The 25311-nt window shown below is 48.5% G+C and overlaps 1 protein-coding gene across 2 annotated transcripts in view; it reads left to right on the forward strand.

The window, feature by feature from the left end:
- VDR (vitamin D (1,25- dihydroxyvitamin D3) receptor) overlaps positions 1-13021 on the forward strand; it is a 66533-nt gene extending 53512 nt beyond the window's left edge. For both annotated transcript variants that reach the window (XM_006755502.2, XM_006755501.2), the window contains 3 exons: positions 8422-8573; positions 8769-8885; positions 10207-13021. In XM_006755502.2, the coding sequence (XP_006755565.1) occupies positions 8422-8573; positions 8769-8885; positions 10207-10466 (529 nt within the window). In that variant the 3' untranslated portion in view covers positions 10467-13021. The remainder of the gene's footprint in view (positions 1-8421; positions 8574-8768; positions 8886-10206) is intronic.
- Positions 13022-25311: the final 12290 nt, after the last annotated feature.

Below are 25311 nucleotides of genomic sequence, written 5' to 3' on the forward strand. Positions count from 1 at the left end.
TCTTACTTTGTTGTTGATATTTACCAATTTAATTATGATGTGTCTTGGTGTTGGTCTTTTGGGTTCATCTTGTTTGGGACTCTGTGTGCTTCTTGGGCTTGTATGACTTTTTTCTTCCCAACATCAGAGAAGTTTTCTGTCACTATTTCTTCAAACAGGTTTTCTATTTCTTGTTCTGCTTCCTCACCTTCTGGCACTCCCATTATGTGGATGTTGTTTCATTTCATGTTGTCCCAAAGCTCCCTTAGGCTCTCCTCCTGCTTTTTAAGTTTTATTTTCAGTTGCTGCTTTGCTTGGATGTTTTTTCTACCTTGTCTTCTAACTCGCTGATGTTCTTCATTTCCTCTTGATTCTTACACATGTTGCTGAATTTGTCTTCCAGTCTTTTCAGCATCCCTATAACCATTGCTCTGAATTCTTTCTCTGACAAATTGCTTGCTTCCATTTTGTTTATTTCCTTTTCCAGTGATTCCTCATTTTCTTTTGTATGGGGTTGTTTCTTTGTCTCCCCATTTTTGTTGTTTCTTTGTGATTGTTTCTATGTATTAGATTAAACTATGCCACAGATATTTTGAGTTTGTCTTATATAGTAGATGTTTTGTGGGACCCAATGGTGCAATATCTCAGGTCTTCTGGGTTGAGTATTCTAGGGATGCCCCCTACTTGGGATATTTGCATTTTCTTGGTGTAGTGGGGTATTGAGTATTATTCTTTTGTTTGTGGATGAAGTCTCCTCTCAGGGTGTCTAGTTATGTGGATCGCTCTCTACCATGTTGACTGAACAGCACAAAATACAACTCGACAAGACACAACACAGAAGGAAGAAAACATGAATGTACTCACTACACCAATAACCCCAATAAAAGTGACCACCAGAGAAAAGAGAATTAGGAGAGAGAAAAGAGAGCAAAAGTGATATTGAGAAAAGAAAAAAAGGTAAGAGAGAAAAGAAAAAAAAAAGAATAAATATGTGGGGAGAAAACACCACAAAGCAAACAAATAAACCAAAAAATGCAAACAACAAACACCCAGAAAAAGGGGAGGACAGAATGTGTAGAGACAGAGTTTATATACAGAAAGTAAGATTAAGGAATTGAGTTTGGATAAAGGAAGGACCACAGTTCAGTATAGAGGAGGTAGAAAGAGAATGAGTGGATAAGAAGAAAAGAAAAATAGATAGATAGATAGATAGAACAAAAAAAATTTTTAATTTAGCTATTCATTTATTTTTGGAAAAGGAGAATAGAGGAGAGAGCAGATAGACTTGAGTTTAGTGAGTGAATCTAATTAAACAATTAGGAGAAGAAGAGAGCAAGAGAGGAAAGGGAAATAAAAACATAAAAAACTGACTAGTGAAGAAAGAGAAAAGAGAGGGGTGCATGGACTTGGAGCAGGGGAGAGGAAATTAGATATAATAGTAAGCCAACAGAGACTATAATAATAATAACACATCAATAAAGCAGACAAAGAATATCAATTTTTAACCAGGGGTGAAAAGAAAGGAAAGAGAAAAACTAAAATGGGGACAGGAGAAGAGATGAAAAAGGGAGAAGTGAGGAAGAAAAATGGTGGGGAAACATAGATAAAATAAAATAACAAAAAAGAATAAAAATCGGATGAAGAAAAATAATACAAAATATTTTTAATAAAAGATAAAAAATAAAATAAAAAGTGAAGTGTCGCTCGCTTCAGCTGAGTTTTAATGCCCCATGGGGGCTGGTTTAAGATCTCATTCTTCTGTCCTGTCTGCCACTCAGTTTCCTGTTAGGTAGTCAGCACTATGTTGAAGTTCCAAGCAATCCACCGCTCCTCTGTGTCTATCTCCACAGCCTTGGCTGCAAGCAGGCGGGACCATCTGCCCGCTTTGCCTGTCTGCCTGCTGTCAATCTTAATCACTCAAGCATCTGTTTCTGACAGGACTTTAGGTGAGGGTCGTGCTGCATTGCTTTCTGGGACTGAACGCTCTTTGGGGCTATTCAGAGTGTTTCCTTTGAAAGGCTCCTGGTGTGGGCTGGATGTGGCTATATTAGCTGCCTTGGAGCTGCTGGGAGGGGCTGGCTCTTCAGGGGAAATGCCTGCTTAGGTGTGGAGGGTCAGGAATGTCTCAGTGCCAGATTCCCGGTCACCTCTCCCTGTCCTGCTCTCCTCTACCACCTCCCTCCAGACTCCACAAGTCTGCACCTCTACCTGCACCACAGCCTTGGGTGAGGGTTTGTAATAGAAAGGTCCTATGAATTAGGTTTAGTGAATTAAAGCAAAGACAAAACAGAAGCAAAACAAACACATGACTACAAGTTTCTCTCTCCCCTGCCCTCCTCTGGCACTGTGCAGGTTGGGCAGCTCTTCAGGCCGCCTTTCTGGGGACAGCCTCTCGTGGCTGTGGACTTAGATCTAGATTCCCCAGCTGCCAGCAGCCCTGTGGACTTCCTTTCCACAGTCGGATGTTACGCCTGTCCCCAAGGGACACGGACTTGGTGCAGTGTAACTTCTTTCTGACCCTCTCAGCCCAGTGGTCTCTCTCCTGCCCAGATCCCCGATCCTACCATTCTCAGGCATCCTCTGCCCTTTCTGGCTGCAAATTGTCTCACCAGCTGTGTCTAATTTGCCACTTGATGTTATTCAATTTAGTTGCTCCCTCTATTTGCTCCGGGACAAGGCACCGGACATGTCTGCCTATTCGGCTGCTATTTTTCCTCCTTTTCTGTACCACCTCGAATAGTCTTAAAATAGTTAGTCCTCTGCCCTTTCTGGCTGCAAATTGTCTTGCCAGGTGTGTCTAATTTGCCAATTGATGTTATTCAATTTAGTTGCTCCTTCTATCGGCTCCGGAACAAGGCACAGGACATGTCTGCCTTTTCGGCCGCTATTTTTCCTCCTCTTCTGTACCACCTCGAATAGTCTTAAAATAGTTAAAAGTTGACACCTTTAGTAGATATGTTGGGGGGGTAATTATATCTATATGTATGTATATTCATATCCTCATTCTTTCTAAAAGTTCATTTATCATTGTTACAAACTGAACATAATTTAAGCATAGTGATTAATCACACAAACAATATGTAATTATATATGTGTTTTCCGATGGTCTTAGGCGACCCCTGTGAAAGGGTCTTTCGACCCCCAAAGGGATCACGACCCACAGGTTGAGAACCGCTGATTTAGAACATCATCATAATATACATATACAATGTGATTGAGAGATAGAAATAAATCAATCCTTTCAAGTAATGACAATAGTTGCAATCGTAGCAGCAGGCACATGATGGCTCCTAGATGCTGATGTTCAGATTCAGTGCTGGAGCCAGAAAACAATTTCACATTGGCCAGCTCTGAATGGAAACTAAAATGGGGTACCATTTATTGTTTTGTGAATCTCTCTGCTACACAGGGAAGTCATCAGTTACTATCTAAGTTACCACAAGGCCAGCTAGATATACTGATGTTCAGATTCAGTGCTGGAGCCAGAAAAGAATTTCACATTGGCCAGCTCTGAACGGAAACTAAAATGGGGCACCATTTATTGTTTTGTGAATCTCTCTGCTACTTAGGAAGTCATCAGGTACTATCTAAGTTACCACAAGGCCAGCTAGATAATGGTGATTCACAAGGCTAAAACCCAGCACTTCCCAGTTTGTTTCTGCCCCAAGACCGCTGGCTCTGTGTTATTTTATGCCTCTTCCCACTCCAAATACCAGGGGTGTTCCAATGTTCTTCCCCTAGAATTAATGGGAAAATTGTAAAAAGAAAAAAAATCAAATGGCATTAAGACGCTTACTGCATTGTACATTTGGTTGTAGCAAAGGGAGTAAGGGGCACTCTGGCAGTCAGGCAGGAGCGAGCTGCTGTCACCTGTGCGGGGCCTGGGATCTACCCTCTCTAGAGCCTTTCCTTGGAACAGACAGCACATTCCCTTCAGTACAAGTTCCAACTTTCCCCTCCACTCTTCATGTTATTGTTTGCAAACTCCATGTGTTCCAGAGTCTTGTTTTATGTAAACAGCCGTAGGAAAAAAACACCTCAGGGTGCCAACGGATACATGGCAGCACCCGGCTTTCCTCTTAATTTAAGGGAGCAGTTCTCATTTAGGCAGGGTCAATCCTTCCCTGCCAAGTGGGGAGGGGGATGAAAGGCCATCTGATGCTAAGGTTTGGTGATTCTAAGTGGTGGCTGGGATGGCATACAAGGGAAATGGTCCTGAAAAGAAAGCCACTCATTTAACCAGATTACCCCATGGCAGCCCCCTCCATTACGTCACCCAAACCCCCATTTTTCTCCCATGCCATTGGCCCCTATCCCTTAACCTCGGCACATATACACTTACACAAATAACACTACCAGTTCTTCAATTTCTCTCCCCGAGGATGAGTTGAAGTCTTTCACTTTTCTTCCCTTTCAAGCCTCATTTCCAGAGTTCCTTTGTCTAGCCTTGCAGTCATGGCCAAAATGACATGTACCTGAGCAGGTACTGGAGCTGTGCAGTTATGGATGCAAAACCCTGTAACTTGATCCTGACATGCTTGGGTTGGCTTCCCTCTCCTCAGCATGACTTGAGAAGTCACTCATCGGACTTTGTTCTAATAGAAATGGAGCAGGCCTTGGAAAGAGCTCCTGGGGGCACACTGATGTGGATACAGAGGTGATGTGGAGCCTGGAAGAGGGCCAGAGCCCAGGTTCTGGGGCAGCGGTTCTCAACTGGTGGGTTGTGACCCCTCTGGGGGTCGAATGACCCTTTCACAGGGTTTGCCTAAATACATCCTGCATATCAGATATTTATGTTACAATTCATAACAGTAGCAAAATTACAGTTATGAAGTAGCAACGAAAATAATTTTATGGTTGGGGGTCACCACAACATGAGGAACTTATTAAAAGGTCGCGGCATCAGGAAGATTGAGAACCACTGTTCTGGGGGGGACCCAGGTGGGGCCAGCCCATCAGCTCTCCGGTTCTGCCGGTTTCTGTACTTAGGGGTTCTGTTTTTCCAAGAAGTGCAAGAACAGTGGCTATGTCCTTGGTGGCTTTGATCTTGTTGCCTGTAGGCAGGGGTGGAGGGTGTGGGGAGGGCAGGATTAGACGTCTGTGTGGGTGAGTGGGTGGTGGGGAGAACAGGATGAGACTCTAATGTGGGCATGGGACCAAAGTAGGGTAGGATTGGATGGACTGTAGAGTATGAACAGTGCTGTGGTGTGGCCTGGGCCCTGCTCCTGACTCCCTCCCCCGCTCCCTCAGACTCTCAGTCTGCACCCCACCAATATCCCTCCCTCCATGTTGCAAAAGAAATGCATGGAAGAAGTGGGGCCGGGAGCAGGTCTGGATCTGGGAATCAAGGACCACAGGTTTCACTGCCAAGAGAGGTGCATGAGAGACCAGGCCAAATCAGCTGGAGCCCGGCCCTGTGGGCTAAAAGCCTTCAACCTCACTGTCATTTCCATTCCCAGGGGCTCCTTCCTGGGTCTCAGACCTGAGGGACAGAGTGTTTCCGATGTCCTTCCCTTCACATTCACTTGTTCATCTATCCAACCAGCTGCTTTCTTACATAAACTGTGAGGGATTAAAGTTGACAAGAACACAATCTCTGTCCTCCCAGGATCAGAGTCTGATGGAAGAGATAGACATGTAAACAACTGCTGGGAGGAGATAAGAGCTCTAGAGAGGCCTGCTAGAGGGACCGTGGGAATACAGGTGGGAGGGGCTGGATTCTGCCTGGGGGATGGGAAAGCCAGGATTGGGACACATTTCCAGAGCTCATCACAGGTGCCCAGAAGCGGCCGCAGGTGCCAAAACTGATCAGGGTATAAACACTACACAGGCCCAGGGAGGAAGACAGAGCCTGAGCTGGTGTCTATCATAGCAGGAACAAGGTCTCTTAGGATTTCTCCACCTCTACCCTCACCCCCACCAGTTCCAGTTCTGGCTGTGAGCTGCACTTAGAAATGCCCTGTATTTTCAGGCCATGCGTAGTAATTCAAGGTCATTCTAGGTTTGCTTTCATAGAAGTCCAGATCACAATAGGCAGTGGTCTCCCCAGCAATCTCTCTGGCCAAACACCCATGGGATGTTTGACCACTTCTGGACATTAATTTTTAGTGGGCCGTTGAACAAAGGGTTATGTTCTAAGGTAATTCTCACATAATGACTTGTAATAACAAAAATTAGAAGCAACTAAATGTCCCAAAATAAGTGGATAGGAAACTGATTAAATAACTTTTAGTACGTTGATATAACATTATCCAACCCTCTATGAACTGGGCTAAAGAAATTTTAGTGATGTAAAAAGTGGGACACAGGCCTAACTGGTGTGGCTCAGTTGGTTGAGCATGTCCCATGCATCAGGAGACATGATTTGATTCCCGGTCAGGGCGCATGCCCAAGTTGCGAGCTCAATCCCCAGTAGGGGGCATGCAAGAGGCAGCTGATCAATGTTTCTCTCTTGTTGATGTTTATATTTCTCTATCGCCTTCTCTCTGACATTAATAAAAACATTTTGAAAAAAAGGAGTGGGACAGAATTACTATGAACTTGAGTATGTTAAAAAGATATTTGCATAGAAAAAAAGGTAAGAAAATATACCAAAATGTTCACTGTGGTTATGAATAGTTTTATTTGTTTTATATTTTTTCTGTATTTTCTAAAGATGTAATGATGAACATGTACTAGCTATATAATGAATTAAAACCCAAATGAGGGTGTTTCTGTTTTTTTAAATGTGGGTTGAGCATCTAGAGAAAAGTGACAAGGATAGTGAGATGTCTAGATGCCGTGCAATTAGGGCTGTCTATTCTGGACAAGATGCAAGGGGTGCATGGTAACTTTCTTTAAAAGGTTAAAGGGATGCCCATAGCTAAGGGAAAGATCTGGTTCTGTGTTCCTTGATAAAATAGAAGTACAAGCAATGTGTCACCATGTGAGTTATAGATAAACAGAATAAAGACTCTTAATGAAGAGCTAACAGATTTGTGGCTGAATCTAGAGGCCATGAGCTCCTTGGCTCAAGAATCCTGGGGAGGCTGTGTGGGAACCATGTGTCAGGAATGCTGAAGAAGACACTGGACCACATAGCCTCTAAGAGCGGTCTTCCAACTCTACCACTCTGTGGTTTTTTTCAATGTAGACTCTGCTAGTCACCCTAATCATCTTTTTATGAACCAAAGTATAGCCACAGAGAGGATGACAGCCTATCTACAGGATATCCAGGCAGAAATATACAGTCAGGAAGAGAGGGCAGGAAAAACCAGAAGCAAGTTGATCTGCAGGCTCTGCTTTTTTATTGTCATTGTTCAGACAAGCCCAGCTCATGATGCAGAATAGTGGGATGAGACATTGGACTTTTGATCCATTAGCCCATATTTGTTGACTTTCTCTTGTGCTCAGGGCTAAGTGATCAGTGTGTGGGTGATTAAGAGGTGATGCTGGCCTTCAAGTAGCTTACAGTGAAGGTCCAGATCAAGCATATTAAAAAAAAGCCAAAGGGAGAAAGACAAAATAGGAGTACAAGCAATGTGTAGGGGGTTGTAAGGGAATGGCTCCAATTCTACTGAAGAGAATCAGAGGGTGGGGGACTTCAAGGGAGACCTCATCAGATTTAGGATCAGAAGGACCAGATGGGGGAAATGAGGAAGGGCATTTTTGGCTGCAGCTGTCACATGCTCAGAGGTATGGTGGTGTGAGAACACAGCATCGGAATGTGGAGTGGTCCACAGTTGTTCAAATGGAGGGTTGGTGGGGTTTGCAATGGGAAATGGGCTGGAAAGACAGGTTGGAGCTAATTTACAGAGTACAAGCTTGATCCTGGGTGTTTGATAATCAGTCAGGATTTCTAAGCACAGGAGTATGACTTTTCCCTGTAGCGGCAGTAAGAAAGATGAATGAGAGACACAAGAGTTTTGACTCCAGAATTCTAGTAGGAGGCGACTAAAAAAGATGATGGAGCTATAACCGTCATCTGGGAGTGGGAATGAGGTCAAGGGTTACAGAGGTGTCCTAGAGACAGAAAGGCTGACCTTACTACTAGGAAGGACTGAAGGACAGGAGGAGGGGGGTGGAGGGGAAGCATGGGAGCTGTTGAAGATGATTCTGGCCGTACATTTGTAGACCACATATTCATGTCATAACCCTGGGAGTTTCCTCAGGCTCTATCCTCCTGTCCCTAAAATACCTCTGGTTGATTAGAACTGGGAGATCCTGGCAAGTCACTGGGGTTTTCCTCTTTTTTAGTAGCTGAGCTACTTCATTTCTTATCTTGACATACAGTCTTGAGTTGTCTCCCTCAAGAAACAGTCTTGTTCTTTCCAACTAGGCTTTAAGCTCCTCAATGGAGGATCCAGGGCACATACTGGTTACCTGGCAGGTATAGACCTGTCAAAACACTCCACTGATTGCATGACTTGCAGATCTAACCTTCACCTCTGCCCTTCCTGGCAGAGATCTGACCGCTGAGGACCAGATTGTTCTGCTGAAGTCAAGCGCCATCGAAGTCATCATGTTACGCTCCAATCAGTCCTTCACCATGGACGACATGTCCTGGACCTGTGGGGCCGAGGACTACAAGTACCGCATCAGTGATGTGACCAAAGGTGTGTCTGGGCTCTGTCTTCACCCTCTCTTCGCTCCCAGACTCTGGCTCCACCCATTCGGGATCATGGGCCCTGCTCAGGCAGCAACAGGGAGAGGAAGGCAAGGGTCAGGCCTGGTCAGGGTTGGAGGTGGGGTGGGGTGCAATGGGTTTCTCCTCAGTTCGGCCCACAGCATCTGACCATTCTCTCTCATAGCTGGACACAGCCTGGACCTGATTGAGCCACTCATCAAGTTCCAGGTCGGTTTAAAGAAACTGAACTTGCATGAGGAAGAGCATGTCCTGCTCATGGCCATCTGCATTGTCTCCCCAGGTATGAGGCCTAGTGGTGAGGAACTCAGGGACCTGGGATATGGGGAATAGGGAAATCCCTATTGAGAGCCAGCATGGCCGTCTTAAGAGAGAAGTGAGCACATTTTAGACAGACAGACCAGGAAACAACCACTTTGCTGGGTTTGCAAAGTTCATATGGTGTTTGTACACTGAGGGCTCCACTGTCCTTGGCCTTACCTAGTGAGGCGGTTGGTGATTCATAGGTGGGATTCTTGGGAGCCAGGTAGATGGGTTTCTCAGACCACAGACAGTCCTGGAGAGTCCCAATATGCAGGGTTTGCTCTTGTGGGAATAACACTGAACTTCCTTGACACTTGAGCTCTCCTAGGGGTTAGGGTAAAAAAACAAAAACAAAAACAAACCTGGGAACCAATGAATGGTTCTGCCTAGACAGTATACCTGACTAATTTTGGAGGCAGTGTGCTGTGATCCATGAACTCTTCTACCTGTTCGGGATGGGAAGAGGGAGAGAGGCTGAGGAGGAGGTTATTGTGGTCCTAAGGATGTTATATTTGGTGATGAGGCCCCAAGTGGTGCGGCCCTGTCTCAGCTACTCAGGGAACAAGTAAGTGACTTCTACCCAGGGATGCTTTCCTAGGCTGGGGAACCAAGGAATGGATATGGGCTCCCCTCTCCTTTCCAGCCAGCATTCACTCATTCATTCATACATACACTCAGCAATGATTTATTGAGCACCTACCAGGTACTAAGTACTATGCTGGGCATAGGGATTCAGCAGCAAACACGATATCTCTCTCATGAAGTGTAAGAGGAGACATGAAACAAATACTATTTAACAACTAATTTCAAATGTAATGAGAGTTTTTTAAAAAATAAAGAAGTGTGTGATACTACAGATGGGTATAATAAAAGGAGGGAACCTGATATAGTCTGGAGCATGGAGGTAGGGAGTTATCAGGAATGGCTTTCTTGAAAGTCTTTTAAACTGTTATGTGAAGGATCAGTAAAAGTCAGGCAAAGATAAAGAGTTGAGTTCCAGGCAGAGGGAACATAAATGTGTATCTGAAGGCCAAAGACTCTGATGGAAAGACTAAAGATAGAGGGACAGGGCCAGATGGGCCCATAAAATTGCCTGCAGCTTGATCCTAAATGCAATAGGAAGTGCTTGAGAGGCTTTAAGGGCTGTGATGTCACAGGTCAGTAGTCATACAGGGGTGACTTAGGAGAATGCTGAAGTTGGGGGTCTGTCTATGTGGACCAAGGGGTGGTGGGGAGATTGAATAGTAAGGACCCAGCTCAGAGCTCCTGTACCTCCTCCTCCTGCCTCCCTGTGCCTACAGACCGTCCCGGAGTAAAGGATGCTGCACTAATCGAGGCCATCCAGGATCGCCTGTCCAACACACTGCAGACCTATATCCGCTGCCGCCACCCACCCCCAGGCAGCCACCTGCTCTATGCCAAGATGATTCAGAAGCTGGCTGACCTGCGTAGCCTCAACGAGGAGCACTCCAAGCAGTACCGCTGCCTCTCCTTCCAGCCCGAGTGCAGCATGAAGCTCACACCTCTCGTGCTGGAGGTGTTTGGCAATGAGATCTCCTGACTACAGCACCCTGTGGTGGTGCCTGGGTGGGGCTGCTCCTCTAGGGCTGGGTGACCGGGCCTGGGGATGGCTGCTGCCCAACAGCCCTTCCCACCCACTCTCCCGTATAGCCCCTCTTCCCCCACCTTTTCTCCCTGCCCAACCTAACACCAGGTCCCCGATATCTACTGGCCACAGGCTGACCCCAGTCCCTGAAGACCTCAGTTATGGAGGAGTTGCTGTTTATTTGACAGAGACTTAAGTCGGGGCAGAGGGCAAAGGCTGAAGGCCGGACCTCACCTGGGAATGTCCCCACCATTCCGGAAGTGGCTGCTGGCTGGTGCCCAGAGTTAGGAAAGGAAAAACAGGTGGGCAGGAAAAACACACCTATTCCTCAGGGACAGATACCCATACCTCCCCCCCCCACCTCCCCGATTCAGGTCCACATGTCCAGAGCCTAGTGGGGATCTCCCTCCCCTGCACCACCATGATAAGGAACTGGCCACAACCCTCACTTTATCCCCACCTCATCCTGCCACCAGTCTGTGCTGCTCTGTCTCAGGACAGCATGCCATGATGGGGCCTTCTCCCTCTGTCTTCCCATCCCTGGCCTGTCTAGGATACTCACTGCCAACAATGACCAAAAACTGGGTGACTAAGGTCACAACTCCCCCACTCACCCATTCCTGTTGGCCAAAGTGCACTTGCCTTTCCCTCAGAGCCTACTTTCATCCCATCCCCATGGTAACGTTCTCCTTGGAAGTAGCTATGGTGAGGGAGCTTTCTCCCTGTGGCTGGGCCACTGGCCTCCAAAACCCACCTGCTGGGAGAGCCAAGGAGGGAAGAAAGCAGGGCCAAGGTGGTGGGACACAGGCAAACCCTGTCTTACAGAAGAGTAGTGGGTGGTGGCCACAGCTGTCCCCTGGCTCCTCAGCCTGGATCTAAGAGGTTAGCTGAGGCAGGAGCTCTCCTTCCAACAATCCACGTGGCAGGACTGAGTTGTCCCCAGGTTTCAGGGAAGCACCAGGCACCGTCCTCATCCTCCCTGCCAGTGCCTTACCTCCCACCCCAGAGAGAGACCTGCTGCAAGCTCCCAGGCCCTCCCACTGTGGCCACGGGTGTTGGTGGGACCTCATCCTAGAATGGCTAAGGATGACCCAAAGATCCCCCCACTCTCCCAACCACCCCATAGTCTAGAGAAGCAGTGCTCTGCTTACCAGTGGGGGCCACATCTTTTCCACCTGGTGGGTGGGATGGAGGTGAAGGCCCTCCAGACCCCAACAGCCTAAGTCACACTCTCCCTGCCCACCTAGCTGTAGTTCTAAGATGGCCATTCCCTCAGGAGACCCAGGAGCTGTGCTCTGAGACCTCAGGATGTGGGTGCAGGGAGAATGGGCTGGCCTCTGTGCCTAGTTGGAGAGCATTTAGGGGTGGAGCTGTGTGGGGCTGGTTCCCCTTTTATTCTCGCTCCACCACCCCAAAGTCACAAGGAGCCTGGCGGGCAGGGTGGGGGTGGGGTACATAACTTCAAACTCCATGCTCTTCGTAGCCAGCCCAGCCCAGGAGATGGCAACTTGAAGTCCGTTTACCCTGGGGTGGGGTTCCTCAGTGTAGGTATGTGGGACCAACATAGAGGGTTCTCCCAGGAGTCCCCGAGGGTCCTTCAGATAGTCTCTTGAGTTTGGTGGACACAGCCATATTCGAGGTCTCAATACGGAGGAGTTCATGTCAGGAGGATACCCTTCCTCCTGCATCTGTGTCCTCTGAAAATGCCGGGAGCAACCCGACTTACCACAGCCAGAGCCGTCAGTGCCCACCTGGCCCAGCGTGTCCTCAGGTGGGAAACATCTGGCAGCCACAGTCCTCATTGCAGAATAGCATCCTCATGGCCGAATCTTGTGTTTATTAGATGTGAGTTGTTTTTGGAATCAGTCTCCACTTCGCACTACACTCTAATATAGCGGGTAGTAGGCACCACTGATTAAGAGGTATTTATGGGGGGAGAACTTATATTGTGAAAATTCTATACAGTAATTATTGTTGTTATTGTTGTTGTTTTATAACTTTGGGGGAGACCCTTATTATTTGATTTTTAGCTGCAAAACACATTGGTCCAGCTTGCTATTCAGTGGGAGGAAAAGTTTGAAAATCGCTAACATCATTCAGCCTCCTTATTAGAGAAAATTGCCGCTTAGAGGACGGCGTGACTCACCCCAACTCATATAACTAATTAGAAGTAGCACCAGGACCGGACCCCGACTTTGGACTTAAGGTCCAGTGCTCTTTTCACTACACCACGCTTGAGCTCAGACCCCGTTGCTCATTCCCCCAGTGGCTAACCCAGTCCTTTGGGGGAAGTGCTGGAGTTTAGACAGAGCAAGTCTAGATCCCAACCCCCTGCCTCCCTTCCCAGGGTTGTCACCCCACTGACCCATCAGGAGTGTGAGGGACACCTCAGCCTGTGTCTCAATGTGAATCAGAACCCCCACCCCCAGGGTGGCCCTGGCCAGATGGGGTCTCTGCCTCATCCCTTATAATGCTGTTGCCTTATCAATAAAGTGCATTTGTCTTTGTGATGCCTCCGCCTTCCCAGCTCTCCCCCTGGTCCTGCTTCCTCCAGGTCCCGACTGGACATGGAGAACACCAGCTCCTCAGCCCTGGGCCCACAACAACCCACCCCACTCCCAAAGGGAAGTCTGGGAGCTGGGATGGAAGGAAAAAAAAGGAAAAGTGGGATTTCACGGGGCTGAATTGGAAGGAAATGTGATGATCATCTGTTTTGCTTTAGAATGAGAGAAGGTGAAGGCAGGTGTTCATAAATCGAATACTTTTAAAATATATTATTGGAAACTCTAGAAAGTGTGTGCCCCAAAATGCCAACTAAACAAGATTCCGGGAGAGAGCTCCTTCCGCTGCCTCACTGGGAATAAGTGGGAGAATCCAAGTGAGGAGAACAGAGAAGATTGGGGTGTACGACAGACTTGGTGAAAGCTGGGCATGAAGCGGCAAAAGCAGGCTTTATTTAGTTAGTTAATTCTCACCCAAGGATATTTTCCCATTGGTTTTTAGAGAGAGTGGGCGAGAGAGGGAAAGACAGAGAGAAACATCGATGTGAGAGAAACTCAATTGGTTGCCTCCTGTTCAAGCCCTGACCAGAGTCCCAGGCCGGGGAGAAGCCTGCAACCAGGGTTCGTGCCCTTAGCCAGAATGGAACCCGGGACCCTTCAGTCCACAGGTAGGTGCTCTATCCACTGAGCAAACAGGCTAGGGCCAAAAGCAGGCTTTAAAGAAAGCCTCCTGAGTTATTTCCAAAGAGAAAAAACAAAACAAAAAACGTTTGCCAGAAATAACCCAATGAAGAAAGGCTTGCTTATGGTAATAAAAATGGCTCTTACTACTTACTTCATGGCAAGTGCTGCTGTAAATAAATGCTTTATGCCACCAACTTGCTTTGTCCTTATCAGGACCCCAGGGGAGATGGACTGCCATCACCCCCATTTGACAGAGGGGATAACTTGCCCAAAGCCATGTTGGTGGAGAGGTGGGATTTGAACCCTTGGCAACTAGCTCTGGAAGCCTTTAATGAGCTGCTACACTCTGCTGCTTCTACTGAGTTGAGTGACCTGACAAGTCACAGTCTTGCCAGCTCTCTGCTAAAGAGCATGTGAGGGAGGTTCCCATTCCTAAAGGAGGCCCTGAGATGGGAGAATTGGAGGGGCCGGATCAACTGGTGTTCGACTCTCAGGAAGCATTCAATGGGGTCCCATCAAGTATGGCCCTTACCTGAGAAACTCAACAATGAAAGCCAAGCAACTGTTGACAAAAATATGTTTTGTGTTTGAAATGGCTGCTGTGCCAGTGATGGAGAGTTGCAGGGACCCAGAGGAGCCAATGCGCCCAGTTCTGTTCCCCAAGGACGTGGGGTTTATGATAAGGGGCAACATCACCTAACACAGCAAGCAAAAGTAGCCCCACTTCCCCAAGCCACACGGTCATCTGCACGTGGGGCAGTCATGTCCAGCCAGAGTGTGTATTTTGGATAAGTTGGCCTGGGAACCTGCAGGTGTGATTTACTTTACTTTTTCAGAAGTATCTGCAGAGATTTCAAGCCAAATGTGTCACTGGGGGTGGGGTGGGAGTAGAAGAACTGAAGATAGGGCTTGAGGGCCATTTGTCATGAAAAAAATGAAAGGACTTAGAAACAGCTGCTTCAGTGTGCATGTCTCTGGCTGGTGAAGTGTGAAGATGAAGTTCTTAGAAACTGTTAGGAGAACCTATTTGGTGTCTTATAAATGATCTAGAATAGCGGTTCTCAACCTGTGGGTCGCGACTCCTTTGGGGGTTGAATGACCCTTTCACAGGGGTCGCCTAAGGCCATCGGAAAAACATATATAAACAGTGGTTCTCAACCTTCCTAATGCCTTGACCCTTTAATACAGTTCATGTTGTGGTGACCCTCAACCATAAAATTATTTTCGTTGATGCTTCATAACTGTAATTTTGCTACTGCTATGAATCGTAATGTAAATATCTGATATGCAGGATGTATTTTCACTGTTACAAATTGAACATAATTAAAGCATAGTGATTAATCACAAAAACAATGTGTAATTATATATGTGTTTTCCGATGGTCTTAGGCGACGCCTGTGAAAGGGTCGTTCGAGCCCCAAAGGGGTCGCGACCCACAGGTTGAGAACCGTTGAATACACTGCCTTGGGCGCTCCGTGAAAAGGTCGTTCAACCCCCAAAGGGGTCGCGACCCACAGGTTGGCGACCCACAGGTTGAGAACCGCTGTTCTAGAAGAACACGAACTCTCCAAGCCTGTGTGTTACAATAAACGCCAGGTAAACTGAGAGAAATGCACCCAGAAAACCTCAAAGTTGGGATAAGAGGATTTTAAGTTTTCACACTCCACTTCTGATTCTACATGTGTGCTATTCAACGAAGTAGCCACCGGTGACTTTTTCAATTAATTAAAACTAAATTAAAGCAAACATGTAGCTCTTCCGCTGCACTAGCCCCATTCCCATTACTCAGTGGCCCCAGGGCTACTGGAAATGACAGTGCAGACACAGAGCAGTTCTGTCATCCCAGAACATCCTGCTGGACAGCACGGGTCCGCACAACACCTTTTTACCTGGTACTAACCGTGGATGACGCGCCCTGGCGACCTGTTGGGCAGGTAGTCACTAAACTGTTCAACATCGTATAGGAGATAGAGAGGGACTACCCTCCCTTTACATCAAGCGATGCTGCTACTGGATGGGCCTGCTATGAACAGGGCCCTCAGAAAAGACATGAAGGAAAAGCAATTCACGGGCCATGGGTTTGACAGGTTTAGAGCTTCATGTGACAGAGATAGGTCAGTGGTATGCTGGGAAATACCGATTCTGTAGTTGGAGGGCATCAAACAGGGCCTGCCAGGAGGGGCCGGAGACGTCTGGTCAGGGTCTCTAGCTTCTGATGAGACTCCTTGGAGGCTGTCTGTGTAGTGTGAGGCCTCTCCGCCGGCCCTTGGCTAAGGAGACAGCGCAGCTACGGGGATGCCTGCCAACACCCTTTCAGACGTTAGCACTCATGTGGGCAAGAAGTCTGTGAGGCTCCTGAAGGAGTCGGTGCGCCAAGTGACTGAGAGGCACAGTGGGGTGTGGAGCAGAAGCGGGTGGGGGGGAGGTTTAGGAGGAGGGGGGTCCTGCTCCAGACAGCTGCTCTGAATCTCTATTCAGACATGTCATATAGGACAGCGGTCGCCAACCTTTCAGACCTCACAGACCACCAGTGATCCGTGGACCACCAGTTGGCGACCGCTGATTTGTGATACATGAAGTAGTGCAACTTGGGCTCTGGGGAAGCTGACTGTGAAATGTAGGTTGAAGGGCGGGGAGTTTACTGGGGAGAGGTCGCTGGGTCACCAGCTTTGATGGCAAGGAAGGAAGGAGGATCGATCAGGTAGAGGGAGAAGTTGGTCTCACAGGGGTCTCAACCAACCCTCTTAGGGAACTCTGAAATGGGATGGCACTCACCAGGTTTTTATATTCCTTCATCTGCTCGTCACTGGATGTTGGCTGTTCCCACAAAGAGTGTCACCTTCATGTGACCTTGAGCTAGGTGGCTCTTTTCAGCCAAGGGCAGGTAGGACTGAAGGCTGTTCCTTCACATTTTGTACTATCAGGTGGGCCCCTTCAGAATGGGCTGCTCTGCCTTGGGGAGGGGCTGGAAGGCTTCCAGGCCCTTCCTAGGGCTCTAGGTAGTGGGACATTACAAGTCCCAGACACTCCCTCTAGAGGAGGATGTCACCAGCTTCTCCCCAGCTCTGGACTATCTGTTCTTTTCCTAAATCATCTTGAGCTTTACCACTAGGTGGTGCGACTGCTCTACATGGACAGGTCTGAGCTGTGGGCTTGGCTTCTCTCCTCCCCCAACTCTCCTCTCTCCCCCACTCCTGTCCTTTCTCCATTTCTGTGAAGCTGAGTCCCTGACACTGCAGGCACTTGTTGTGTTCATCTCTCCTCACACCAGTGACCAAGCAGAACACATAGAGACCTTCTCTCTGGCTTTCCAGGACACCTCTGGAGTCACAGCCAGGGAAGATTCTGACACTCACACCTTAGCCAACGGCCCTCTAAGGCTGAGCTCTGGGCTGGGGCCTCTGAGCACCTTTCATGGAGGCCCCAGGTTCCCTCTGAGGTCCAGCCTGGTTGTTTCCAAGCACAAACACAGCACTGCATTCAGTGTCGGGGCTACAGCGATGAATAAGACTGTCACTGCCCCAGAGAAAGGCTCAATCCCTTTCTCTGAGAAGACAGACCTATGAACAGACCATAACCAAGCAGTACAAGCAGAAGCCACAAAGTATAACATTTAACAGTATAACCTGCTGGGCCCCTATCCTGGTTCTGCCACCTGTTACCTGTATGACCTTGGACAAGTTACTTAATGTTTTTGAGCCTCAGAATCTTCATCTATACAACAGTAATAATAATAGTACTTACTTCCAGGTTTGTTGCTGTGTTGTAATCTGTGTAAAACATTTTATCACACCACCTGGGCGTAGCCATGAATCACAAATGCTGGCCAGCATCATTATTACTTTGCAGAGTCGAGGGATGGCCAAATCAATTTTCATCAGATGTTGACCCTGCTCTCATCCCCTGACCATGGATGCTTGCTGCGCTTTCTGGACTGGCCCCAGGTGATCTCTTAGGCCTCGGGAGCTATGGGCTCCTCCTGCCGGCTCCAGGAGTATCTACTTCAGCTGGAAGGCATCATTATGCCATCTGGCCACCAGGGGGCAGCTATGCAACTTAATAAGCCAAATGGGTCCCAGCTGAAACAGCCTGCTTAGAGAGAAAAGTGTGGGAAAGAGATGGGAAAGTAGGCACATAAACTGAAACACACGGGACTCTAGCTAATATGGTCCCCAACTTCCTTCAATTATGGTCTTTCCTTGCCAGCTTTGCTTCCCCAATGACTACCACCACCCAACTTCATTGCACACATAACCAACCCATAATTATTGTTGGTATTCTCTGGTAAGAAGTGGCTCATACCCAGAGAAGGGGAATCAAAATGAGCTTCAAGAATCAGGTTTACTCTATGTATTTGTTTTGTTATTGCTTCTCATTTTTACCCAGGCACTTCCCAGGTCCTAGCTCCTTTGCTGAGATAAAGCCTACTATGATCAGGTCTGTCTGCTTCTCCAGGTTCAAGTGTCACTATCCAGATGTTGGAACTCAAGCCCCTGACACCTCCAACCACTTGCTGGTCTCCAACCATGTGCCTTGGCAGCCTGCCTGCAGGAACCAGCAGTTCTCAAGAGAAAAATAAGCACGGCAAAGAACGTTTGTTTCTGTGGGTTATATCCATCAATATTTACCATGTTAGAAATTTAAATTAAGAAATTTGAAAAACATATTTTAAAATAACACTAATGAATCCTATATAATAAAAGGCTAATATGCAAATCAACCGAACAGCAGAACAACCATTTGCTATGATGTGCACTGGCCACCAGGGGGCAGACACTCAAAGCAGGAGCCACTCAGCCAGAAGCCAGGATCATGGCTGGTGAGCATAGCAGCAGTGGCGGGAGCCTCTCCTGCTCCCGCTGCAGGCAGGCAGTAAGGAGCAAGGGGTCCCGGACTGTGAGAGCCCCAGACTACAAGAGGATGACTGACTGCTAGCTTAGGCCCAATCTCCCCAGACTGCCAGTTTAGGTCCCTAAGCTGGCAGACAGACATCCCCCAAGGGGTCCTGGACTGCGAGAGGATGCAGGCCAGGCTGAGGGACACCCCCCTCCAGTGCACAAATTTCATGCACTGGGCCTCTAGTCTATTATAAGTTCACATAATTTTTATTAAAACAATCTTTTTCCCAAAGCAGAACAAATTTAGTGACAACAGGGTATGGTTTTACAGTCTTGCTAATCTCTTTAATGCTGGCTTACTAGAAGGCAGCTAGATTCTCATATCTGCTTCTACAATCCATCTGTTAGAATATCACACATCATGGAAGCTCTGGACAACTCCTCTGTAGAGAAGTAAGAAAATGAGAGTAAGAAGGCAAATGATGTCTTAATATTATTGTGAAAAGAGTTTTGACCTTGCAGAGTCCCTAAATGGGGCTTAGGGACCCGTAGGGATCCCCAGACTACACTTTAAGATTCACACTGTATGCATTTTTATGTGTTGTTTCCTGACATACCCTCCACTGGCTCTCTCTCCCCCAGTTTTCTCAACTGGGCAAACTCCTACTTCATGGCTCCCATAAGTTCTTCCCTAGACGTCACCCTCCTAAACCTCCCGCCTGCCCCATCTGGGTAGAATTGTGCACCTACCCTATTTATAGAATGAACTGTACATTGTAGTGGGTTTCAAGTTTCTGTTTTGCTTATACGGCTCCCTTCCAGACTGGAACAAAGGAGGAGGGATTCCATAAATGTAGCTGAAAAGATGGATGAATGAATGAATGAATGAATGAATACAAAGCCATGTACTACCCACTCCTGTGAGTGTCTGCTCTACACAAGAGGTGTCAAGTTTTAAAAATCCTGCTCAGGTCCCTACTAGAAAATGAGATGCAAACAGACTTATGCAAATTTAAACACCTTCCCCTGAACTTTGGAAACTGAGAAGTTAAGTCCCTGTGGCTTCAGAACCCACATGCTAACTACCTCTCCTTAAAGCATCTTTCTGTAGGTGGACAGTTTGCTTTCTGTACCAAAATGCAGAATTGGCATATTTTCCTATTCATATTTATCTGATTCGATTTATCCCACATCTTAGCCTGCTCAGATGTTTGAATCCTCATCTTGTCATTCAGTATTTTGACCATCCTCCTGGCCTTGCATCTTCCAAAACTTAGGTCTGCAGACCATGCACAAAGTTAACTCACACAGAGCCCTGGGCCAGGCCCCTCCTGCAGGTTGCTTTCAGGGCTCTGTGGTTCGGCTGTTCATGACCTCAGAGGGAGCCAGAGAAGGGGGCGTGATGAGAGACTGAGCTGCAGAGGGGAATAGTTGCAAAGACCCAGGCACCCACCGCAATTTGGGAAACCCGTCCATGCTTCCACAACCCCTCCGTCCTTAGTACCCACGAGTCTCACCCCAAGTGTGGACAGATCTTTATGGAATTAAACCATATCTGAGCCAAGGATCAGAGATCCAATGATATCTGATATAGGGATGCAGGGAGGAGTGGATCAAGTGTCAAATTCCAAGCTGGATTGTTCTGCAAATTCTGTCTGAGCTGCACTCGGGAAAGAAAGGCATGGTCTCCTAGATACTGGTTGCTGAGAGGAGAAAGGCAACGGGCAGTGGGCAGAATGCTCCCTAAGCATCCCTATCGTGGTGGGGGATGGAGAAGTCACATGTCGCCAAGCCTGGCCATCCTCATTTAGCTCCATGGGGCCTCCCCACTGCCCTCTTCACTTGCACTCAGAATCCTAAAGACATCTGGAAAGGCCTGTGCCACCCCATCTAATTAAGAATCCCATAGATGCCTGTGAACATCTGTGGCAGCTGGCACAGGGCTCGGGGCTCGGGTGAGGGGAGGCAGGGGCCCCATGTCTGCGCCTGATTCCTGTTTCTCCATTTGCCTACCCGATCAAGCAGCCCATCAGAAGAGGCTCTGCCACCAAGGCTAGCCCACCCTGGGCCTGCAGGACTGTGAGCACCAGCTTCAGAGTGCCAGGGCAACCCCTTCCTGGGGTCCCTCTGTTTTCTCCACCCCCTCCCCAGTCCCACCCCCATCCCACTGATTTAAATGTCTTCCCCTCTCTCCCCCTGGAGCCCCACAGAGGTGGCAGGGAGGGGGTGGTGGAAGAGCCCTGGGTGATAAAGTGGGGATGGGGAGACGAGATAAAGGAGGTGGCAGAGAGGCCAGCCCCATTTCCGCTCTGATAGGGACCCCACCCCAAGGGACTCGCTGACTTCTGCTGTGTTGACAGGAAAGCCTTGAGGTGGTAGAGGAGTGGATGGGAGGGGAGGGAACGCTGTCGCTGGGCAGGATATCAGTGGCCTTGGGAGATGCCCGTTCGCTGTTATTTCTCTTGGTTGTTAGTTCATTCTCTGAACTCCTCCTACCACAAGCCAGCAAGGTGCTAGGCTGTGAGGGCTGCAAAGGCAGAGAGAGCTCAGGTGCTCTCCCAGGCCCGCTCCCTGCCACTCCCAGCCTGGAGGGAAGCAGCCAAGGTGGTGCATAAGAACATGGACTTTACAAGTAGATCGTCTGCCTCTGATAGCGCCTCTCACTCGGTGTACAACTTGGGGGAAATTACTTGACCCCTCTGGGCCTCGGTTTCCTCTTCTGTGCATGGGGACATAGAGTCTTTGTGGAGATAACACCAAGAAAGGCTTGCAGCATGGTGCCTGGCAGGGCCTCATCTAGGGTAGCAGGTGAGGACAGCAGAAGCAGCACCGAGGGGAGCAGGATCTGAACTTCCGTGGGGCTGCCGGCAACCTGTACTTGTCCTGTCCCTTCCCTAAAGTGAAGATAACGGTACCCACTGCATAGGTGTGAGTTCATACACAGCGTCTAGAGTTGTGCCTGGCGAGTAGTAAATGTTGAGAACAATTAGCCTTTACTAGTATTTTCATCACCACCTGGCATCCTCTCCTCTACAGATATCCTCTTTCTTACAGGGGTCACCCTCCCCCTCACAAACACACATCCCAAGATAAGGCTGAAGGGGGTGGGAGTTGGAACTCACAGATGGGCCCTCTCATTGAAGGACTGAGATGGCACCCCAGCCATGCACACAGCCTGCTCACCATGCCCCTCCCAGTCCCAGGGCAGCAGGGCAGCTTCTGTCTTGAGTGGAGCCACCCCAGGCAGGGGACCCTGTGGGGGGGAGTTGGTAGAGGGGCTCCTGGCCCTGGGCCCCCTGTTCCAGGCCAGGGCTCTGCCTCGCCCCATTATCTCCTCCTGCAAAACCTCCTCCACCCGTCAACCCCCAACCGAGATTATAGACCCTCAACTGTCTCCAACTGCTCTGATTCATGGATAAGGCCGGACCCTGTCTCCACGCCACAGTCCCTGGCCACCCTCACCTCTGCCTGCTTCTCTGGGAGCTGGGGAGCTGGTGTCCCTGAGCAGGGGACCAAGGAACAGGGTGGCCAGGAGGACGTTGCCCCCCACCCGTGGGTGGCCTACAGAACTCAGAAGGAAAGCCAGTCTGATGGGAGGGACCTGGTCTCCCTCTGTCTCCTTCTTGATTCAGTGCTGCTCAGCCTGTCTTGTTTCTGTGTCTCCAAGCCGCTCTGTAGTTTCTGCCTCTCAGGCGGCTCTTCCCCCACCCCCAGAGCACACCTGGCTCCTCACATCAGATAACCCAACCACAGCAGCTCCCCTTGCCCCAACCCTGCTTCTAGCAGCCCCCTTCTCGCCCCTCGCTCTCTTCCTCCCCCGCCTCCCCCACCTTACAGCTCCCCAGGTTCACCTAGATTCCCCTGGGAGGCGTGGGGGCCCCCAAAGCCTTACTGGGTAATGAGTGTGTGAAAGACAACTCTTCTTACCCGCAACACACACACACACACACACGCGCGCGCGCGTGCACACATGGTGGAAACTTTATACCCGTGTGCCATGTAGGAAACAGAGTGAGGGGGAGGGACCCAGGGACCAGCCTTGAGGTATGAGGAAAATCCAGCCTGAGGAAGTGAGGGGTGGGGGGTCGCAGAAAAGGCTGGGGGTTCCACAGTTTCCTGCTTCTAGGCAAAGAGAAGCGTCTTCCCTCTCCCAGGGCTTCCTGCTTGCATGAGGTCATCCCAGTCCTAGGGCTGGAGGACTCCCTTAGGCCAGGATCTGGGCAGGGAAGCAGACAGATGTGATCTGGACCCTTCACAGCCCCAGCCCCTGCCCCCCACTCCCCAACAAAGGCCGGGGAGGGAGGAGCTGGGGTGGGGGTGCAGGTGGGACTGGGGGATGCTGGGTTCAGGGAGCAGGGATGAGGGTGAGATCTGGGCAAGGGGGGTGGGGACACAGGAGTGGGGGACAGGGACTGGTGGGTGCCTGGGAGGTGGGCCTGGAGGTTTTAATGCCTCTTGACAACAAATGAATCATAGGCAAATGATGTGGAAATGATGGCGTAAATAAAGACGTGTTATTTCAAGGCCCCAGTGTGTCACTGTAGGAAGATAACTGAGGGGGGAGGAGCAGGAGGCTTCCCAGGCAGATGGTGCCCGTAGGTGGGGGCCCAGGTAGAGTTCCTGTGGGGGGCAGTAGAGGTGATGGCCCACTTACATCTCATGTCACCTTCAGGCGATGTGAAATGGCAGGTGGCTGACCACAGCCCGCCAACCCCTCCCCCAGAGCAGAGCAGCCCTCCCATCCCCTAAGCTCCTTGGGGATCCCTCCCACCTCCCCTAACCTCCCTGGGCCACTGCTACCCACAAACACTGTTTCCTTTTCCCAGGATCTGCTCTTGACCTTCCTTGGTTCTGCCCTCTGGGGCTGCCCCTCCAGGACCAGGACAAGGTTCTGCTTAGCAGGGTCATGCCAGGAGCTTAGCAGTGGCCAGAGCACCTGGGAACCCAGGCCGAAAACCTGGGCTTTTCCCATCAGGACAGCGCTGAGCTAACACCCACAGTGACAGTGCCTGGCACATGGACAGAGCCCAATATATACCTGCACCTGCTAAGTGAATAAATTCATCATCTCCAAGAGGATGTCAGGGGCCTACGAGTAGCCCAGTCTAGGATTCTGGCCAACCTTCATCCGCACTCACCACAGCTCTTTACAAGGTTGGCAATTATTAAATAACTAGAAAAATGTGTATACTCATACCACCTTACATAATCATTACTATTGCATGCATTTCCTCTGAATCTTTTTCTCTGTGCTTATGGTGTGTGTGTGTGTGTGTGTGTGTGTGTGCCTTTAAGACAGTTGCCATCATGGGGCATACACAAATCTATATTCTCCTGAGATACTAGGCTGCATTCATATGCATCTTTTTATCAGCTTTATAATTTTCTATTAAGTGGAAATACAATTTACTTCAAATTTTCCAGCTGTAGGTGTTCAAATTGTTTCTAATTTTCCCCATTACAAATCGTGTGGTGGTGGACATCATTATGCACTTATTCCATTCTGTTTCGGCTATAGAAAGCCAGTTTAGGTACATTGGGTGGAGTTACTGAGCCAAGGGGTAAAAAACATTTTATAGCTCCCACTATATATTGCCAAACTGATTTCAAAAGAGGTTACACCACCAACAACAACGTGTACATTTCACCACACACACTGGTGTCTGAAAGTGGCTTCTACCTTTATCTTGCTTTAATTGACATTACTTTGAACATTTCCTTACCTTTGCTTACTAGCTCTGTTTCCTCTTTCGCTGAAGAGTCGTTTCTGTGCTTTGAACTTAGTCTAGCGTTGTTTCAGTGTTTATCAATCCATATGAGCTCTCTCTATAAGAATGATTTTAAAGCATCGTCCATTCCAATTGCGCCCCATCTCTCCTTTTGGACATTTTTCCCCCCTTTGGATTCAGACAGGGCACTGACGCCTGCTTCATTGACCTCTCCGACTGCTGCCTCTCAACCTCCTTCCCTGGCTGCCACCCCTCTGCTCACCTGCAACCTTTGTTTTCTCAAGTGTCTACATCGATCAGCTGCCTCCTGCATGTCCCCTACTGGGGATGTGCCCGCAACCAGAATCAAACCTGGGACCCTTCAGTCCGCAGGCCGATGCTCTATCCACTGAGCCAAACCGGTTAGGGCATCAGCAAATTAACTCTTAATATTGACCTCACTGGGCTCCTCCTCCACTTCTTGAGCCTCTTTCCCAGCAAGAGACTACAAGGGCTGACGAAGAGGTTAAGTTAAGCCTGTGCTGGTCAATACAGAAGCCACTAGCCCACGTGCTACTGAGCACTTGCAATTTTGTGTTTTGGTGTGTTTTTTGTTTGTTTGTTTTGTTTTTTAATCCTCACCTGATATTTTTCCATTGATTTTTAGAGAGAGTGGAAGAGAGAGGGAAGACCAAGAGAAATATCGATGTGAGAGCACACATTGATTGGTTGCCTCCTGCACACACCCTCACCAGGGCCCGGGCCGAGGAGGAGCCTGTAACCGAGGTACCTGCCCTTGACCAGAATCGAACCTGGGACCCTTCGGTCCACAAGCCGATGCTCTATCCACTGAGCCAAACTGGCTAAAGCTTTTTATTTTATTTTATTTTTGATCACTTGCAATTTTGTTAGTTAGAATTGAAATATGCTATAAGTATAAAACCTAAACTGGATTTCAAAGTCTTGGTATGAAACAAAGGACGTAAACTATTAACAATTTTTTTGTTTTGATTACATGTTGAATGACAATATTTTACATATATTAGGTTAAATAAATATACTATTAATA

The sequence above is a fragment of the Myotis davidii genome, unplaced genomic scaffold (genome assembly GCF_000327345.1).
Source record: "Myotis davidii unplaced genomic scaffold, ASM32734v1 scaffold290, whole genome shotgun sequence".
In the NCBI taxonomy this organism is placed as follows: domain Eukaryota; kingdom Metazoa; phylum Chordata; class Mammalia; order Chiroptera; family Vespertilionidae; genus Myotis; species Myotis davidii.